Source organism: Eptatretus burgeri, chromosome 10 (assembly GCF_056783735.1).
Source record: "Eptatretus burgeri isolate ZD-2024b chromosome 10, Ebu_testis_v1, whole genome shotgun sequence".
In the NCBI taxonomy this organism is placed as follows: domain Eukaryota; kingdom Metazoa; phylum Chordata; class Myxini; order Myxiniformes; family Myxinidae; genus Eptatretus; species Eptatretus burgeri.
Window position 1 is genome coordinate 43,513,691 of NC_140970.1, and position 19,511 is coordinate 43,533,201.

Below are 19,511 nucleotides of genomic sequence, written 5' to 3' on the forward strand. Positions count from 1 at the left end.
GCCAAACTCTTAATCGAATCCCGCTCCAATTGGCATTCACAAGAAGAAGAGTTCTTGAAGTCTCATTTTCTATCTTCACCAATCTCGACGATGTGCGTACGTGAAGCCATGAGAGGTTTATTTGCAGGTAAAAAGAAAAATAACAAACAATCTCACACACATTGGTTGAGCTCCATCTCGCTACGGTAGTCACCAATATGGGTTGGCCTGTTTAACATCCCCATGTTCCCGTTTCAACACACGGCTGGTGATATGAAGAACCCAGGTTTAAACCCCGCATGTCATATGTGCGTCCATTGTGTATTTAATATCCTCTTAATTGCTGAAAAAGTGCACTAATGTCTTTGCCCATTTATGGATTAAGCTCCATACATGAGGCTTGGATCACCAGAAAAATGAGAAAAATTTATATATATATATATTAGAACGGAACTAAGATCACATGCCTCTGCCAAGCTGAACAGTTTCCGTTTTGTATCCCACTGATAGGTCAGATCTGAATCCGTACCTGAACTAAAATCGAGCCGGCTTTTTCTCGTCACCGAACTAACTCATCCACCGAGTTTTGTCATAACTCGTCCATGATATCGTGCTGCACATCATCTTTTGGCCCTATCTCTCAATGGTGAAGAATCACTTTCTAAAGATTCTCGTATCCGGATCGGGATCTTCATCGAAATTGAATCAGTTCGTCCTTGTCACACACCCAGCCTGCCCACCAAGTTTCATCCGGATCCGTCCACATCTTTTTGAAATATCGTGTACAAATACAAACAGACAAAGGTGAAAACATAACCTCCACCCACCTTCGGTGTCAAAAGTAAAAACGGTTGGCTTGCGGTGGCGCGAAGACCTTGACTGACAGTCGAATGCTGTTCCTTCAACCGATAACTGTAAACCTAACATTGCTCTGCTGGATGTGGATGTTTTAATTTTTTTTATCCATTTTTGTGTTGCAAACTTTAAACTTGTTTTTATTTCCCCAAATTAACTTTTACCACTGTGCTTGCGACAAGTGTAACGAGTACACTTTCATCAGATAATTTCTGCCATCATCTGCTGTGCTAAGTTTCGCTTGGAAAATGGATTCTTCTGATTTAAGTAACTCGTCTTCCTACAAAATCGGGGCTGACAAGCAGTGCTAAAGCGGAGGAGTTCTGTTCAGTCGAGCGCGTTGTCCTTTGATCGCCGAGCCTTCGGATTAGGTGACGGCAGGTGTACAAAACTTTCCAAATCTGATTCGTCTCCACTGAATTCATGTTTGAGTTTTGATCGCGAATTTGCTCTCCTAGTTGCATCATCATTTCAAGTGTGCGTACGATGCTGCTGCGGTGCCCCTGTAATTTACTCGAGGAATTTGGAACTCAGCTATAGTTTAGCCAAACCAAGCATGCAATGGCCTGTTTCATTGTGGGTTGGGATTGATTGATTGCATTATCAGGCTGTAGTTGCACTAGTTTTCACAGCAAATTTTGATGGTTGGATCAAACTTCCACTCCACCATGTCGACCGTCGGACTACAATCGTAGAGATGTATTTATTTGGGATCTTTACATTGATGCGGCTTCAGTTGAGATTGCAGTCAGAATCCCCTGTCAAACCTGTAGCTTGCTCCACGATGCAGAATTACCTGTTGGAACTCCACCAGGACGGCAATTTTCAGGTCCAATTTGACTTTAGCTCAAGTAGTAACATGTTCAAAGGTCAACCTTGATCCCAGTTCTGATGTTTTCAAGACTATGAAAAGCGAAACTTTTCAGAAGTGGGTTCCCTTGAAATGTAATTAAGTCAAGGAGTTAGAATTCCGCCGATCACCAAGTATGCTAATCTCATTCTCCATATTGTTCTCTCTCCCTTGTCAGGCCTGCCTGATTGTATGACATTTGGACACAACTAAGGTTGTGTACTGCCATTCGGCGACGTTCTGGGCTAAAGGGTGGAAACTGATGATTGATGGTGCCCAGCTGATAATCCGGATGGTTATTGAATTGGACACTCGATAAGATGAAGGAATTTTTTTTCACATCTCCGGAATCGATGGTTTATTTTGGTGAGGAATCTCCTGTTAGGATGGCTTTTCCATGAGTGGCAAATCCATGACAATTTTGGGGGTTCAAAAGGATAACGGAGCTTGACCGATGTCCCCCGTGTACTTTTCACTTACTTATCTGTAACTTGCATTGATTGCTGCATATCTTTTTACACAGCACCTTGTGGAGTTTTATGCTCTTTTGTGGTTGTAGTCCAAGCATTGTTTCTTTCACAATCATCTATTAATTTTTTTTTTCTGTTGTCATCAGCCTGACATTTCACTCGTGCTGGTGATTTGTAATTGGACCATGGTACCAGCTTAAAGATACTGCTGGTAATGGCACTTTTGAAGTAAAAAAAAAATTGGTTGTTATATAGGTGCAGCTTGACCTTGCTTTCATCCGTTTCTGCATTTTGCATCTTGTCTCTTGTTTTCAGTTGATGACGTCGGAAAGGGCCAACGTGACCTCGGATGAGCATTTCAAGGAGGCTGTGGTAATATTGGATGCCGGTGCACAGTATGGTAAGATAATCGATCGTCGTGTACGAGAACTGCTCGTACAATCTGAAATTCGGCCACTCAACACCCCTGCCTTCTTATTGAAAGAACAAGGATTCAGGTGTGCTTTCTCTTCCTCCTCCCCCCCCCCCCCATTTTCTCTCCTCAATCTTTATCTTCTCTCTTCTGTATTTATTTCCTCTCTCGATCTGATCTGATCTCCTCTCCCTTGATCTGATCACATCTCTACCTTGACTTGATCTTGTCTTCTTGTTTCTCTCCTCTTTTTCTCATCTCCTGTCTATTCATAGTCCCTTAACGGTTTCACCGGAGGGAAACCTTTTTTTTTTCACCTCTTTTTTTTATTTTCTTCATACTCTTTAAAAATATACCACTGAAACTTTGTACATGCCTTTTATATGATAAGTTGGAGAACGGGTTTGAGTTTCAGGGTATTTCATCAATTTTCCCACAGAATTGTGCCATTTTTGAACTTCGAAAATGTTGTTACGGATTTGGAAGCCGTTTGCACACAAACGGACAGCAATCTCGAAGCTTGGTTATTTCGATAAGTATGTGTTTATAGTTAGGGTCCCGTCCCTTATGTCTAATGGGAATTTCTTGTGTGCGCTGCGACTTTCTTTTATAGTTAGTTTTGTACATCGATCCTCTCCACTCCTTCAGCGCCATTATGCACGTGTTTGAGGCCACTGTCATAGGCAGGGGTGAGATCACCTCAGGACTAACCCCGCCCCAGCGAGATGGAATGTTCCTCTCATCCAATCAGGGGTGAGATCACCTCAGGACTAACCCCGCCCCAGCGAGATGGAATGTTCCTCTCATCCAATCAGGGGTGAGATCACCTCAGGACTAACCCCGCCCCAGCGAGATGGAATGTTCCTCTCATCCAATCAGGGGTGAGATCACCTCAGGACTAACCCCGCCCCAGCGAGATGGAATGTTCCCCCCGACCAATCCAGAGGCAAGTTACCTCAGAGCGGTTCCCTCCACCCGTGAGGGGGGGGGGGGATAAGAAGAGAGCGAGCGGTGAGGAAGCGTTGGTCTCGTCTCGTCGGTCCTTTGGGTGTGTGAGCCTCTTGGAGTCAGTCTGGAGTCCATCTTTTCCGAAGTTCCTTGGTCGTGTTGGTGCTCGCGGTGGTCGATTGTCGTTCGATGGTGGTCGGGTCGTTCGTGGATCCTGGCTCCGCTCATTTGGATTCTGGATCGTGGGTTCGAGTCCCACCGTGGTGGATTGTGTTGGAGCTTTCGAGTTAGGGATTCCCGTTCCCCTCCATGGACCCCACAAGTCCCACAAGTGCGGGCCGAAGAAACCGCATGAGGCGGACAGGTACCGGGACAGACTCTGACTCCACAGCTGACCTATCCTTCTCGGCTGGAGGATCCAATAAAGACCCGACGCTGTGTGTGTGTGTGTGTGTGTGTGTGTGTGTGTGTGTGTGTGTGTGTGTGTGTGTGTGTGTGTGTCGCGCCAGTCTGTTAAGTAGAATTGTTAAGTGCTTTTCGCTCACTGTACATTGCATATTATATTTGTGGTTAAATCTGCTCTGTCTGCCTCCCTTATAAATAAACCCTCTTGTTAAATGTTCCAGTTCGTTGCCTGTCATTTCTACCACTGACCCAGCACGGTGTGGGCTTGAGAAATAGTGAGGCCATCTGTGCCGTAAGTTGTCATTGGGACTTGCACGGCTCTGGTAACTCCCGGTCTGTTACGCCGGACCCAAGTCGGTGCATGCGACTTGGTTCGGACAAAGTCGGCCGAGGGTGTGACTTCCCCGGTAGCTAGACGGTGTGAGTACTTGGGTAAATTGGAATAGACAAGTGGACCCTACCTCACGCCGTCAAAATATTGGCGACCACGGTCCTTTAAGTGACCCGTCGACTCCGGGGTGACGACCTTTTAATACCGGGTGTTCGGTGGGAGACGGCCCTATTGCTCCGTCTCGCGGTCGTTCCTCGCCACCAAACCCGGCCCACAACAATATTACATCGGGAGGAGGAGGAGATATATTGCAAAGCAATTCTCGCTCTTGTTTATTTAGCTACGCTTCTTGCTTTATCTCCTTTCCTCTTTATTTTGTCTCTGCCTTATCCTCTTTCTTCTCCCCTTTCAATGACTTGCCCATCTCTCTCAAACCTATGTGAGGTCATGTGTTCATTACATAATTATAGTGGAATCTTTGACCCCCACCACCAGTTTGCTCTGTACATCCCCTTCCCCTTTCCTCACTCCTTTTTTTTCCTTTCTGTCCCTGCTACTTCCCCACTCCCGTTCCCTCATTTCTCTCTCCTCTCGCCCTCCCCTCCCTTTCTCTTCAAAAAAAACAAACAAAAAAAATATATGTATATACAGTGCCTAAAGAACGTCGACACCACCTTTCAAATTTTTCACCTTTTGCTGGCTTGTAGTCTGGAATTTAAATTGCATTAAATCAGACTTTTTCCACCTTTATTTAAACATTGTAACACAACTTCCAAGTGAAAAACAAATGCCACACATATTAAAAATACAAAACCAGAATATTGTTGTGGGGTCGGGTGAGAAGACCACTAGGTGGGGGAAGCTACGTCTGTTCCCACCAGACTCCCCGGAATTGTAGGCCGTCGCTCACAGATAATTCCGTGACGCGGCGGGTCGCTTAACAGACCGTAGACGCCAATAACTCAACAGCGTGACCAAGGGTCCTCCCCGCCTATGGAATCGGGTTACCTAATTAACCACCAGGGAACCATGCCCTCGGTACGCCTTGTCCAAACCGGATCACCTTTCCGGATCGGATGCAGCCGAGCGACACTGCCAATGACGTACCAGCTAGAAGGAACGGACCGTTGGGAATAAAGACCCCGGCTAAACCTGGAATCGAACCATGCTGGACCAATGAGGGAAAAGACAAAGGTGAGCTGGGAACATTTCTAATGATGATTATTTATTTACAGCAAGCGAGGAAAAGCATGTGGCACAATAAAGGTTTATTGGGTATGTAACGCAGGGAAAGAGGAGAGGGGTGTGGGGGTGCGACAATTATACAAGCGACTTACTAAAGCAGACAGTGCAGAGTTGACGCGAGATTATTCACAGTAACAACAATAAAATATCTTCTACAGGCTTACTTAACAGACAGGCGCCAGCGCACACACGCACACACACACACACACACACACACACACACACACACACACACACACACACACACACACACACACACACACACACACACACTAAGAAACCCCAATGAAAAAAAAGACTTTTAAAGCCAGGGAGGGAGGGAGTTGAGGTTATAGTTTTTGGTACCTGGGTGTTTCGGGGGAGGGATGCTGTGTGGCGCGGCACCCGACAATAGCTGCGTTGTTCTGGCCACAGCCGCACGTGTGGAGATCGTGTTCCGAACAGGAGGTGAGTGGAGAAGGGAGGAGTCCAGAGGGCGAGGGGGGGAGCAGCAGGCGGGACCAGGCAGGAGTATTGGTTGAGAAGCAGAAAGCGAGGTCGTGTGGGTGGAGATGAGGAACAGGAGGCGGGCCGTCGAGGCGAGACGTGGGCGGAGTCAAGTAGCAGGAACACTCCGCATGAAGACACACAAACAACAACCACAACACGGAGGATTTCTCCGTCTTTTATAGAGCCCGGAGGTTGGGGGAGGGGCCATGCCGAATCCGACGTCATCGCCTGAGTCGGCGTTCTGACTAGCCCCGACTCCTCACGTGGTCCACCATCCTGGGCCGGGTTTCGGCCAGACGCCGGTATAGCCCGCCCACCTGGGTGCGAAAGCGTACGTGACACGCTGCACATGTCTGGCCTCGGGTAGACTGTGGAAGCTCAAAGCGCCAGTCTACTCCAGAGTGCACGTTGCGATTTTGCCTCAGAAGTGATCGTTGGGGAGGGTACCGTGGGTTGTCATGCTGTGGTAAGCGAGACGCGGGGCAAGCGAGGCAGATTCATCTCAGAAAAGAAAATATGGGAATAAAACAAAAGGGAAAAATGATTTAATAATCCTAACTAATAGCCCATCACAACGCACTCCCTTGTCCTCCCACTACACAAAAGGAAGGGGTCTATCTGCACGTATATTAGTGGCATAACTGACTCGGAACAACTATCTGTTGTATGCATGCGGTTCCGAGAACGGCAACAATATCTTGGTTGCATAAGTTTCCACCCCCCTGAGTTAATACTTGGTGGAAGCACTTTTCACAGGAATTAAAGCTGTGATTCTGTTGGAATAGGTCTCTACCAACTTTGCACATCTTGATTGGGCAATATTTGCACATTCTTCTGAGCAAAACTGTTCAAGCTCAGTCAAGCTGCATGGGGACCGTTAATGGACAGCAATCGTCAAGTCATGCCACAGATTTTCGATTGGATTTAGGTCAGGGATCTGACTGGGCCACTCAAGGACATTTGTCTTTTTGTTCCTTAGTCACTCCAGTGTAGCTTTGGCTGTGTGCTTCGGGTCATTGTCATGCTGAAACGTGAACTTCGGTCCCAATTTCAGCTTTCTTACAGAAGGCAGCAGGTTTTCCACTTGGATTTTTCTCTATTTTGTTCCATCCATTTTCCCTTCTATCCTGACAAGTGTCCCAGTCCCTGCTGATGAGAAACATCCACATAACATTATGCTGCCATCACCGTGCTTCACAGTAGGGATGGTGTTCTTTTGGTGATGTTCTGTGTTGGGTTTGTGACAAACGTAACGTTTTGCATTTAGGACAAACATTTCCATCTTGGTTTTGTCGGAACAAAAAACTTGTTGCCACATGGCTTCAGAATCTCTGGAGTGGTTTTTTGCATACCTCAAATGGGACTCAAGGTGGGCTTTGAGTCATGTCTTCCTTCTTGCATCTTACCGTACAGGCCAAACTTGTGGAGTGCTTGGGATATTGTTGTCACATGCACACAGTGACCAGTCTTTGCCATAAAGGTATGGAGCTCTTTCAAAGTTGCCTTTGGCCGCTTGGTGGCGGCCTCTGATCAGCCTCCTCCTTGCTTGGTCATCAAGTTTGGAGCTTTGGCGTGATCTAGGCAGGGTCTTGGTGGCACCAAAATCCTTCCACTTCTTAATTATTGTCTTGACTGTGCTCCAAGGGATATTCAAGGCCTTTGAAATATTTTTATACCCGTCCCCTGATCTGTGCCTTTCCACAACTTTATCCTGGAGGTATTTTGAAAGCTCCTTGGTACTCATGGTTGAGTCTGCTGTGAAATGCACTACCCAGCAGAGGAAACCTCCAGGAACAGCTGATTTTATTCTGAAATGACCAGAATCACTTCAATTTAACACAGGTGGAGGCCAATTAACTTGGTGTGTGATTTTGAAGGTGATTGGTTACACCTGAGCTCATTTACAATTGCTATTATAAGGGGGTGGACACTTATCCAACCATGATATTGCAGTTTTGTATTTTTAATTAATTTTTCTGAGATTTGTGGAATTTGTTTTTCACTTGGAAGTTGTGGGTTACAATGTGTAAGTAAAGCTGAAAATGGTCTGATTTAGTGCAATTTAATTCCAGGCTATAAAGCAGCAAAAGGTGAAAATTTTGAAAGGGGTGTAGACTTTCTACAGGCACTGTGTATACAGTATATCCTGTGTATATATTGTGACGAATCTGGAAGCCTTTTGCACACAGACAGCAGTCCCTGTAACTTAGTTATTTAGACAAGTATGTGTTTATAGTTGGAATCCCTCCTTCTGTCTCATGGGAATTTCGTGTGTGCGTTACGAGTTATTTTATAGTTAGAATTTATACATACATCTACTACAACAACAACAACAACAACAACAACAACAACGGCACCGTCCCTGACTCAACCCAGTCGTCATTGCCCACATCTTTTGGCTGAAGGCGTGGGCGGAGCCTCCATCGCCTCAGATCCGACTCCGCCCCAGAAAGGTGGGAGTTTCCCCACCTACCGTGGGCCTGTCCAATGAGGGACAGCCAGCGGATCGCGCGATAGAACCGTCCAATCCGGAGGCGAGTGGTGGGGAAAGAAACCGCTCCCACCTCTAGAGAGTGATCGTGGCGACTGCTGAGCGTCTGCGGTCTTGGTGGCGATTGGCTTCGTCTGCGGTCTTGGTGGATTGGTCTCGTTTGTGGGCCGAGGACTTCAGGTCGTGGGTTCGAGTCCCACCGTGGTGGTTTGGAGTCAGTGTGACCGCACGAGGTGGGAAGGTACCCCGGCCCGGCTCTACCGAATAAAGACCCACGGGGTCCAGTTTCGTGTGTGTGTGTGTGTGTGTGTGTGTGTGTGTGTGTGTGTGTGTGTGTGTGTGTGTGTGTGTGTGTGTGTGTGTGTGTGTGTGTGTGTGTGTGTGTGTGTGTGTGTGTGTGTGTGTGTGTGTCGTCTGTGTCGTCTGTAAGTTGAATCGTTAAGTGCCTTGTTCATTGTACATTACATTTCTTTATTTGTGATAACTCTGCTCTTTGTGTGCTCCTTTGCCCCCCTGGTAAATAAACCCCCGTGTTAAATGTTCCAGTTCGTTGTTCGTGTTTTCTTTCATTGACCCAGCACCGTGTGGGTTTGAGAAATAGTAAAGCTGTTGGTGCTGTAAGTTGTCATTGGGACCTGCGCGGCTCTGGTAACTCCGCTTGGTTATGCCGGATCCGAGTCGTTACCTGGGACTCGGATCGGACAGAGTCGGCCGAGGGTGTGGTTTCCCTGGTAGCGAGACTGCGTGGTTATTTAGGTATATTGGAGATCGAGGCAATTAACCCTACGCCACGCTGTCGAAATATTGGCGTCCACAGTCCGCGAAGGGACCCGTGACCTTTGGAGTTATCCAAGGGTCACAACTTAAATTACGGGTGTTCGGTGGGAGACGACTCTACTGCTCCACCTCCTGGTCGTTTATCGCTGCTGAACCCTGGCCCACAACAATATATACTAGCCGAAACCCCGTCACAGACTGATTCCGTTCCATGAGCCCAATATGACAACCAGTGGCGGTTCTTGTCAGAGCCGGATCCCAGTCGATGTACTCCATGGCCTTACCAAATAAGACCTACAAAACGTCCTTGTACACGACATTTTTGGTGTACACTACTCCTTGTGAAGAAGTCCCCTGATTTGTGCTCGTGTCTACTTTGACATACAAACACAGTGTCAAAACTTCTCAGGTCACAGTACCGAGAAAAACGTGACGCGACCGCTAGGAGGAGAACAAAATTGGTCCTTCAGTATTAATATATAGATACAATGTTTCTTATTACATTTTTTGTGTCAAATTCACATTCTGAGGTAGTCAGCATGTGCAGAAGAGGGTTTTACAATGCAGACGCTATTTTCGAGGAGTGGAATTACACCTCTCAGCGGTGACGGTCTGTCGGTCTGTCGACAACAGACGTAATGATGTCAGTGAATGACCGATGATGTCATGACGTCCTTATGCCTTTCAGCGGTGACGTCACACGTCGCCATTTAAAACGAAAAGTGTTTATTCTGCTTCAGAGTTGAAGTTTGACTATTGCCACTCTGTGCGATGCACTCTTACAGGTACGAAGTTTCTTTCAGTCCAGGTCACAGTACCAAGAAAAACGTGACGCGACCGCTAGGAGCACAAAATTGGTCCTTCAGTATTAATATATAGATGTGTGTATATAGTGTTGCGGTTGAGGAAATTCGCAAACCACAATTCAGGTCCTGTAGGTGAGATATCTCTGTAAGTACATGTGTAGTTAGCCCCAAACCCGTTGTTTAGAGGGAATAAATGTGATTCATTCGGGCTGCGACCCTTTGAGATAGCCATTTTTCTGTTCTATCTTTATTTTGAACCAACCACGTCTCAACCGCCATCACACAACAACCACCAACCACAATGCCGCTTCAAAACAACAACAACGCCAACAGCCACGATCTTTACCTTCACAACTCGCTCCCGCAAACATCGCATCACCGCAATTCCAAACGGCACCTTGGCCATAAACCACCACCTTACACCCTCCACCACCTTCACCTCTCCTTCTGCGGCCATTCCCGCACCACTTGTGAGCACCGAGCGTCAGGCTGTCCTGGACACGTGCAAGAGGCGCGCTGAGATAGTGCAAAAAGGGAGGCCCCGTTCCCACACCACTCCAAGCAGTGCCAACGAAACCCGCGAAGGAGCGTGGAGTCGGGGCGCCGCCGCGCCACAACATTGGCGGCTCATCACAAAGACACGGGTAGGATCCACCCGGTCTCGCGGACCTGACCGCTCTTTCAGGTTCCGCGCAAATATTGGCCCACAGGCCCCGTCTGCCCCCTTGTCTTTGAGGGTGGCCCTTTTCTTTTACTTTTGAGTAAATGTGTTGTTGGCGCCGTCTGTAAAGTAAAACTGTGTAAGTGTTGCCGTGTGCTCGCGATGTCGGTAGTAGATTTGCATTGTTTTTCTTTTGTAGCATTTGCTGTAGGTGCATAATTGTTGTAATTGTATATGTGTGCTCTCCGTGTGCCGCGGAATAAATGTGCATTATGTTGAACTGTTTTCCCGTTTCGCTTCGTCTTTTCTTTAATTGAATCTCCATCTTGCTTCACGTAAAGGGTTGGTAGTGGGCTTAATACACCCGATAATTAATCGGAACCGTCGAGGCCGACGATAACACCGCTCGGTTATCCCGCTAGTACGGAACGGGTGGCTTAAGTGGCCCGTGTCCAGAGTCGACCTGCGGCGAGGTGCGATCGCCCCGTCTACCCTCCGCGTAGGTACTTAGGTAGGTCGAATTTGGTGAACAACCCTATCCCACGCGGGGGGCCGATTGGCACGATCGTGGTGAGGCCGAAAGGCCCACCCGTGACTAGCTCCCGGCGTTAGTCCGAGAGGGTCACGACAGAATTGTCCGTCCGATGGGCGACGTGCCGCGATTCGAGTTACGTGGCCGTTCGCACGCTGGCGGGCACGAATTCCCAACAATATATGTATGTATATATACATACATATATTGTTGTGGGCTGGGTATCGGCTGCGAGCACGACTGCTAGTTGGAGCAGCAGAGTCGACTCCACCGAACACCCAGAATTCAGATCGTTACCCTCGGATAACTCCGAAGGTACGGGTCCCTTGCAGGACCGTGAATCGCCAATAATTCAACCACGTGGTACAGGGTTATTTGCCAATCTTCAAAATACCTAGAGACCCACGTGGCGAGCTACTGAGGAATTCACAACCTTGACGGAGCTCAAACGGGGTGATCCGTTTCTGTGCTCGACCCGTGCGTAACCGGAGCGGATGGTTTCCGAGGTCCCGTCGGTCCAAATGCACAACTACAGCAGCAACAGCCTTTTTAATCACCCAACACGCACCGTGCTGAACCAATGAAGGAAAGGACGAGGACGAGCCGAAACATTCAACAAAAGGATATTTATTTACAATAGGTGGGGAAGGAACACATAAAGGGCAGAGTTAAACCGACGAAAAAGGATGCAGTCGATGTACAAGCAAAAGCACTTATCCAGTTGCTACTTAAAGACGGGCCCACACACAGACACACACAGAAATGGACCCCAATGGTCTTTCTTGAAGGCCTCCAGCTCGAGGACATGTGAGCTCGAGACCAGAGCCTGTGCTTGGACTTGTTCACCTCGTGTTGTCTTCGGCAATCCGGCTCGGTGGGACTCGAACCCGCAACACGATACCGCGCTCTCCAACCGGCCACACACCAATCGACCAAGATGAGGATCAGAGGCGACGATGATCCAGCTCGGCGGGACTCGAACCCGCAATACGATGATGATGACCACCACGATGACCACGACCCCAAGACGACAACCAGGTGACAACCAAGACGACCAACAACAACCATGGCCCAGCACTTGTGATCACCTCAGATCAAGACTCCGCCCAGGAAGGCACGGGCGTGCCCCTTGTCCAATCAGGCCACAGAGTTCGACTTTCCCACGACACCCATAGGTCAGGACACACAGCCCAGGAACCACGACCCTTTTCCACCCAGCGTGGCGTTCCTTTATATTTTCTTCTTGTCCGGGGTCAGAAAATCGCCCTCTGAGGCGGCCTCCACCCTCATTGGCCGGCATGTCGTGGGAAAGCTGCCTTCTGTGGCCATCTCAACCCCCATTGGCCGGTGTGTCGTGGGAAAGTCGAACTCTGTGGCCTGATTGGACAAGGGGCACGCCCGTGCCTTCGTGGGCGGAGTCTTGATCTGAGGTGATGGAAATCTCCGCTCACGTACGTGGTCGAATGCACGTAGACAATGGCGTCGGTGTGAGGAAGCGAGGTGAAGGCGTGTTGTTTAAACGAATCTCCGCAGCGCACACATGTAATTCCCGTTGGACACAGGTAGGGGGCCCTAACTATAAACACACACTTACCGATATAACTGTTCTTTCGCGACCTGAATGTTGAGTGCAGTAAGCTTCCAAATTCGTAACAATACTATATATATATATATATATATATATATGTTCTGGAACACCCCTCTCCCTGTTCAACCTCCTTTCACATACCATAAATCCCCATGTGTAAGGTGTCGTTTTTTTTCCCCAAGAAATGAGGGCAAAAATGGCCCCCTATACTGGAGCACGGTCAAAAGATCAAATACTAAAATATGCAATTACTGGCACATTTTTAAACACTTTTTTTTTTAATGAAGCTGTATTTTCGATGAACATTGGGTGATGCTTGAAATATGTAACTATTTTTAAAAAAATTTGATCCCCAGTTCATGCCTTGAAGGGATGGATGGGGACTGAGTGTCATGGCTCAAAACAGAAGTTTTTAAACTCAAAATTTAATATTGGGTCATTCCTGGTGGAACTTTTTGCCATCTTTTGACTTTACTTTCAGTGGGAAGCGTGGGGATTTGTGATGGTGTGCCATTGACTTTGCTCTCATGTTTTTATTCAATTAATTGAAGTAAGATTAAACTCTCACATAATATGCAAGAGATTTACTTTCATTTGAATCATATTTTTTATCAATTCAAAACATTCCTCTTGTGCGTGTTAAAATAGTCGCATTTTTGGCCCCAAAGAGCATAAAACACGAGAAGGGCACTCTTCGCCATCATGACGTCACCAGATATGCCTCCACCCACATTATTACATCATTATAATACTTTTGCCAAGTTTGATTTGAATCCCTGAACCCAGATTCCAAATATTAAATCAATTCTGGCTGCCAGATCATGTATCCAATCAGGTTGAAATTTGCAACATATATTCCCCATGACTACTGGATCATTATGGTGAAGTTTCACGTTGATTGATGAAGCAGTTCAAGAGAGAGAATGTTTTAAAGATTTGTCCAATCCAATATGGCTGCCAGACCATGTGACCTATTAATTATTCGTGAACACCCTGGTATCCGCAAGGCTTGAGGAGCGTGGGTGAAGTTTCCTCTCAATCTGTAAAGCCGTTCTGGAGAAGAAGGTTTGTAAAGGTTTATTCTTCAAAAAATCATAGCTGCCAAACCATGTGATCTATGACATCAGATGTGGAGAAGTTTTTGTTCCTCATGGATAGGCCATCATACCTGTAAAGTTTCACCTCGATCTGTTCAGCTGTTTTGGAAAAGAAGATTTTTTGAAGGCTTTTATGATTAATTTTAAAAAAGGCTGCTGAATCACATGAGCTATATTGTCATCAACTATTTTTCATCATATAATTTAGCCCTAGACGACCCTCCAAAATTTTCATACTGATCGGATAAAGCGTTTAACCTATGGAATTATGACGTCATAAACGAAGCCATAACTATAGCATCATTGAAAAAAAATCACGCGTATTTCCCATGGAGAGTACTTGACATGTGCCAAATTTCAATTTTTTTTTCAATAGAGCAGTTTAGGAGATAGAGGACCAACATTTTTTTTTCTAATACGGCTGCTATACCATGTGACCTATGATGTCAAAGTTATCATGAAAACTTTCTACATGAGTAGTCACGCCTATGGTGAAAATTGCATATCAATCGGATAAGCGATGGCAGAGAAAACAGAAAATTAGCACGGACGGAAGGACTACCCGAAAACATAATGCCCTCCAGGGACTTGTCTGTCAAAAACAGCACAGTGAAGCCTAAATGCCTAATGGCCTCATGAATAGCCTATGTGTTTAATGGTGACGTCGAGGACATGTCCAAGTGCAATATTTGTCAGACAAGTTTTGTCTTGTGCTTCAGGGGAAATCTTTATCTCTCCCCCCCCCCCCCCCCCCCGGTAATGAAGATGTGAATGATAACAATTTGTTATTCTCAGGGATATCAAATCGTTCAATCCAATGTACCGAACTAGTCAAGCGTGGCAAGATGATCAAATAAAGCACTCACGTGCCCCTTTAACAAATTTAAATAGTTAATTCGATGAGACAAACAAAAACGGACAAACCAACGAGACGAATTGAGAGCACAATAAGTAATTTTATGATCAATAATTACCTTCTAGTGGCTACGAACACGAAGCTCTTTTTAGGGCTCTGCAATTTCAAGAAATAATTCAGAAAAAAGAATTGATTAACATCACTACGCTTATTTATCTTCCTCTTTATCTTCGCCCCTTCACAGTTTCATTAGCTCTTTCTTATTCTTCTCCTCCTCCTTAATCGTCTTCTTCATCCTCTGCTTCTTCTTCAGTTGTCTCTTTGGCCGAATTAACTTACCAGTGCAGAGTTGATGGGTGGACAATGGACATGTTAGGCTGTCCAAGGTCTCTTGGACAGTACCTCTGTTTCAACACAAAAATATGGAAATTAAACATTAATGAATGATTCGGTAAAATATTTCAATTTTTCTCTTCCTCTTTATTTATTTATTTTTTTGGTCAAGATTTCTGATACGTTAGACATCTAAATTAAAGTTGATGCAACCTATGTACAGTATATTGGTTAATGTAAAGGTGTACGTAATTTTGGGCGGGGGGGGGGGGGGGAAGTGACAAATCAACCATGCGCATTATACACAGGTACCCCTTATACATGTGGATTCACTGTAATTATATGAATAATAGATGGTCCCTATTGGAATATAATTTTGTTGATTATTTTTTGATCCCATCAAGCATTTGTGCTTTTGGCAATGCAGGGCAATCATCATCTCAGGTGGTCCTAACTCTGTCTACACTGAGGATGCTCCTCACTTTGACCCTGCCATCTTCACGCTCGGAATCCCCGTGCTGGGAATATGTTATGGCATGCACGTAAGTGCCCATATTTCCCCTGTCCCATAAATTGCACAAAAATATTTTGCCTTCACTTCTGTAAAACCCAGTTTTGTAAACTCGAGTGCATTTTTGTCATCTGGCTACACAGCTGGCATTGGCAAGGGCTGTGTTATTCAAGTTATCCATTGAGATGTTGCTGCATGCAGATTGGAGGTCTGGAACTCTGTTTTTTTTTTGTTTGTTTTTTGTGAGTGGTGTTTGTGTGTATGTAGATGATGAATAAGGTTTTTGGAGGAACTGTACAGCATTCTGAAATCAGAGAAGATGGTCAGTTTGTCGTTGGAATTGACAACACATGCTCCATCTTCAGGTGAGATGATGGTCAAATCCGAGAGCAATTATGTTCCTGTCTGTTCACGTTTCACTATTTCAACTTTTGACTGTTTCCATGTTGCTTGCAACGTTGAAGCTCAGCAGCCGTGGTTACTTTCTGGTTAGTCAAGGTCACCACCAACTACTTCTGATGGGGGTTAGATTCTTGTTTTAAATGTTCTTTTTATTCAAACAAAGCAGGTGATATTGCATGAAACATTATTGTTGGGTGGATGGCAACCTCCGGATAACTGCAACGATGATCCAAGTGATTACAATCACGCACTTGAGTCTCGCGTACCACGGATGAATCAAACGATCAATAATTCACACGCCAGATTGACGCCCAATCGGTTAAACCTCGATTGTATTCTGTACATGTTCCAACATTTTGTTTACTAAACTCAAGATGATTGCTAATTTAATCCTCCAAGGGTAATCAATCAGTCTTCCAAATCTCGATGCTGTGAAATGGCAGGACCAAGAGGGACACGTGGTGGCTAAAGAAATAAATAACTTATTACAACGCTGAACAAAATCTTGAATGGAAAGACAAATGATTAGTAAAAGTGCAATAACTTATTTCTAAAATAAAGTAGTAACCCCCTATAATCGCACATACTCACATGGGAACTGGAGAAAATGGAGGATGGATGCACGGGATGTGCTCCCTTTGCTCTAGGACCAGGATGCAGCTTGGTGTGGCCAGACAGACAGCACTACTAACCGTATTTCCTGTCTCCGTCCTCTCAAAATAACTCGTTCCTTGGCTGCACCCCCCCTGCTGTGTCTTAAAGCTCTCAACATTGTGATGTCCTGTTGGAGGCCAAGCTCCGTCGTCTCCCTCTCAGTTTTACCTGTACGACCAGCATGCGCTTTTATTGCTCAAGGACTCCTCACCCCACCCCCTTTCAAGCAGCTTGCTGTGTTAACCAATTGGTGTTCTCCACACCCCTTATTTTAGGTGGACTATCGCATTACCTGTCGTGTGATTGCATCACCCCCCAGTCACACACACACACACACACACACACACACACACACACACACACACACACACACACACACACACACACACACACACACACACACACACACACAATTTTCCCATGAATAAACTCTCACATGCAATTCTGACAACTCAACAAAAAAAGCCTCAGCCTCCCCCTCCCAACTCTGTCCCATCTTTGCTCTGACTCTCCTGCTCAGAGAAGCAAACAGGCATTCCCATGTCGAAACAGAGGAATATTTAACACTTTCTTCTCTCCTATCATGCTATCATCGACTTCACAGAAACCCGTCACGATTTTCAGAGAAAGCAAACCTCGGAATAACTTCTGCAGTAAAAGCGCTGCTTGAGAGAAAGGGTTCTAAAGGATCATTCTAAAGGGTTCCGAAATGGGTGGCTCAAATATTTTGCTCAAAACTCAACATTTATTTTAATTATTATCTCATCATAAAAATCCAATTGAATGAAAAGCAGACATTACATATAATGAAACAAATGACATAATGATCAAAACAAATCAATGTCTCTGACGTATTGAACAATGTTTGACATGTAAGTGGACCTTCGATCAGAATTACGGTTTTGCCATCAGTTGAACATTTCCCTTCCTCATCTCGACGATGTGAATCACTCATAACAAAGCTTTCTTCTGCAACACATTTGATGCCTATTGTATACCTTGGATAACTTCCTGCGGTCAAAAAGCATGTTCTTGAGTCTTGAAAACACAGACCGAGTGCCCAATTCAAACAGAATGACCAGGACTCTGGATTATTATCTAATACTTGGGATACCATTCCACTTCTTGGTTCATGAATGGTTAGGAGAGAAGAAGCATCTCCGTTGACAAATGGTGCTCGTAATTTGTTCATCGTCAAGTGTCCACCGTGGGAACAAACTGAATATCAGTACAAATCAGTTCCATGTTGAACACTGCAGTCAACATCAGATGTAGTCTGTGGAATACCGGGTGATCCCACATTTGGAGACCACCTCTTCGGTTATATGCACATGAGAAACATACGGGCAATACCCCTGGGCACTCACCTGGTAGCGGCTGGATAACATAACCAGGGAACCACTGGTAGGCATAGATGACCCACAAATTATGTAACGGAGGAAAAGTAAATAGCAAGTGCATCTTTTTTTGGTGGGGGGGGGAACCCCCCTTCCCTTCCCTTCCCCTCCACTTGGACACCCGAAACCCGACTTTTTCAAAAAAATTATTTTATTTATTTTTACTGGTGTGAACAATCTTTGGTACATCACGGGTGAAAAAGGTTGTGGTCAAGTTTCATCAGAATTGTGTGTGTTTAGTTTCTGAGAAGAAAGAAAATACCTCTTTTGGGGGGCAATTCCCCTTGAGACCTCAATTTTATTTTATTTTATTTTTCTTATTTATTAATCTTTTTTTAATGGCGTGAACAATCTTTAGTAAGCCTGGTGTTGGCTTAGTGGTTAGGGTGGTGGCTTGGGATCCCAGGGTCCTGAGTTCAAGCCCCGTTGGCTGCTGAATTAACACCAGGGGGTTGACTCAGCCTGTCATCCATCTGAGGTCGGCGAAGTGAGTACCAGTGTACTGGTCCCGGTGTATGCCCTGGTTAGAATAGGTATACCATATCCCTGTGTGTCGTAAGAGGCGACCAGGGTTGGCGTCAGGAAGGGCATCCGGCCATAAAACATTGCCTCAAGAAAAAGCCTAACCCCTGCACAGCAGGGAAAAATGGCTGTAAAAACGGTCATTTTTATTATTTTTGAACAATCTTTAGTACATCACGGTTGATGAAGGTTGTGGTCAAGTTTCATCGGAATTGTGTGAGTAGTTTCTGAGAAGAAAACAAATAACTATTTTGGGGGGCAACCACCCCCCCACCCACCGTAGAACCCCTTCAACCTCGAATTTGTTTTTTCTTTTTTAAATATCATGGAACAAACTTCGGTACATCACGGGTGATGAACGTTATTGTCAAGTTTCATCGGAATTGTGTGTCTTTTCTAAGAAGAAAGCAAATACGTCTTTGGGGTGGCAACCCCCTCCCCCCCCCCAGAAACTCCCTCCGCAGATCCCCTCACACCCAAATTTTTATTTTATTTCTTATTTGTTTTTAATGCCGTGAACAAACTTTGACACATCACGGGTAATGAAGATTGTGGTCAAGTTTCATCAGAATTGCGTGTGAAGTTGTGAGAACAAAGCAAATACCTATTTTGGGGGGCAATCCCTGTAGATCCCCTTCGGGCCCAATGTTTTTTTATTTATTTATATTATTATTATTTTTATTTTATTTAAAAAATGCCATGAACAAACTTTGGTACATACACAGTGTTGAATGTTGTGGTGAAGTTTAATCAAAATCGTATGTGTAGTTTCAGAGAAGTTGCAAGTATTTGTGGACGGACGGACAGACTGACGGACGACGCGCCATCCCATAAGCTCCCCGGATCTACGTTCCAGGTGAGCTCAAGAGGATTACTTTGGGAGGAGGGGGGCGTGCCGGG

General features: G+C 45.6%; 1 protein-coding gene across 5 annotated transcripts in view; it reads left to right on the forward strand.

Annotated features, from left to right (window-relative positions):
* GMPS (guanosine monophosphate synthase) overlaps nt 1-19,511 on the forward strand; it is a 53,096-nt gene that overhangs the window by 3,389 nt on the left and 30,196 nt on the right. For 4 of the 5 annotated variants that reach the window (XM_085898060.1, XM_085898061.1, XM_085898059.1 and 1 more), the window contains exons 3-5: nt 2,470-2,651; nt 15,553-15,667; nt 15,904-16,001. In XM_085898060.1, coding sequence (XP_085754186.1) covers nt 2,470-2,651; nt 15,553-15,667; nt 15,904-16,001 — 395 coding nt within the window. Of the gene's footprint in view, nt 1-2,300; nt 2,366-2,469; nt 2,652-15,552; nt 15,668-15,903; nt 16,002-19,511 lie in introns of all 5 variants that reach the window. The other variant, XM_085898063.1, reaches the window with a different exon arrangement.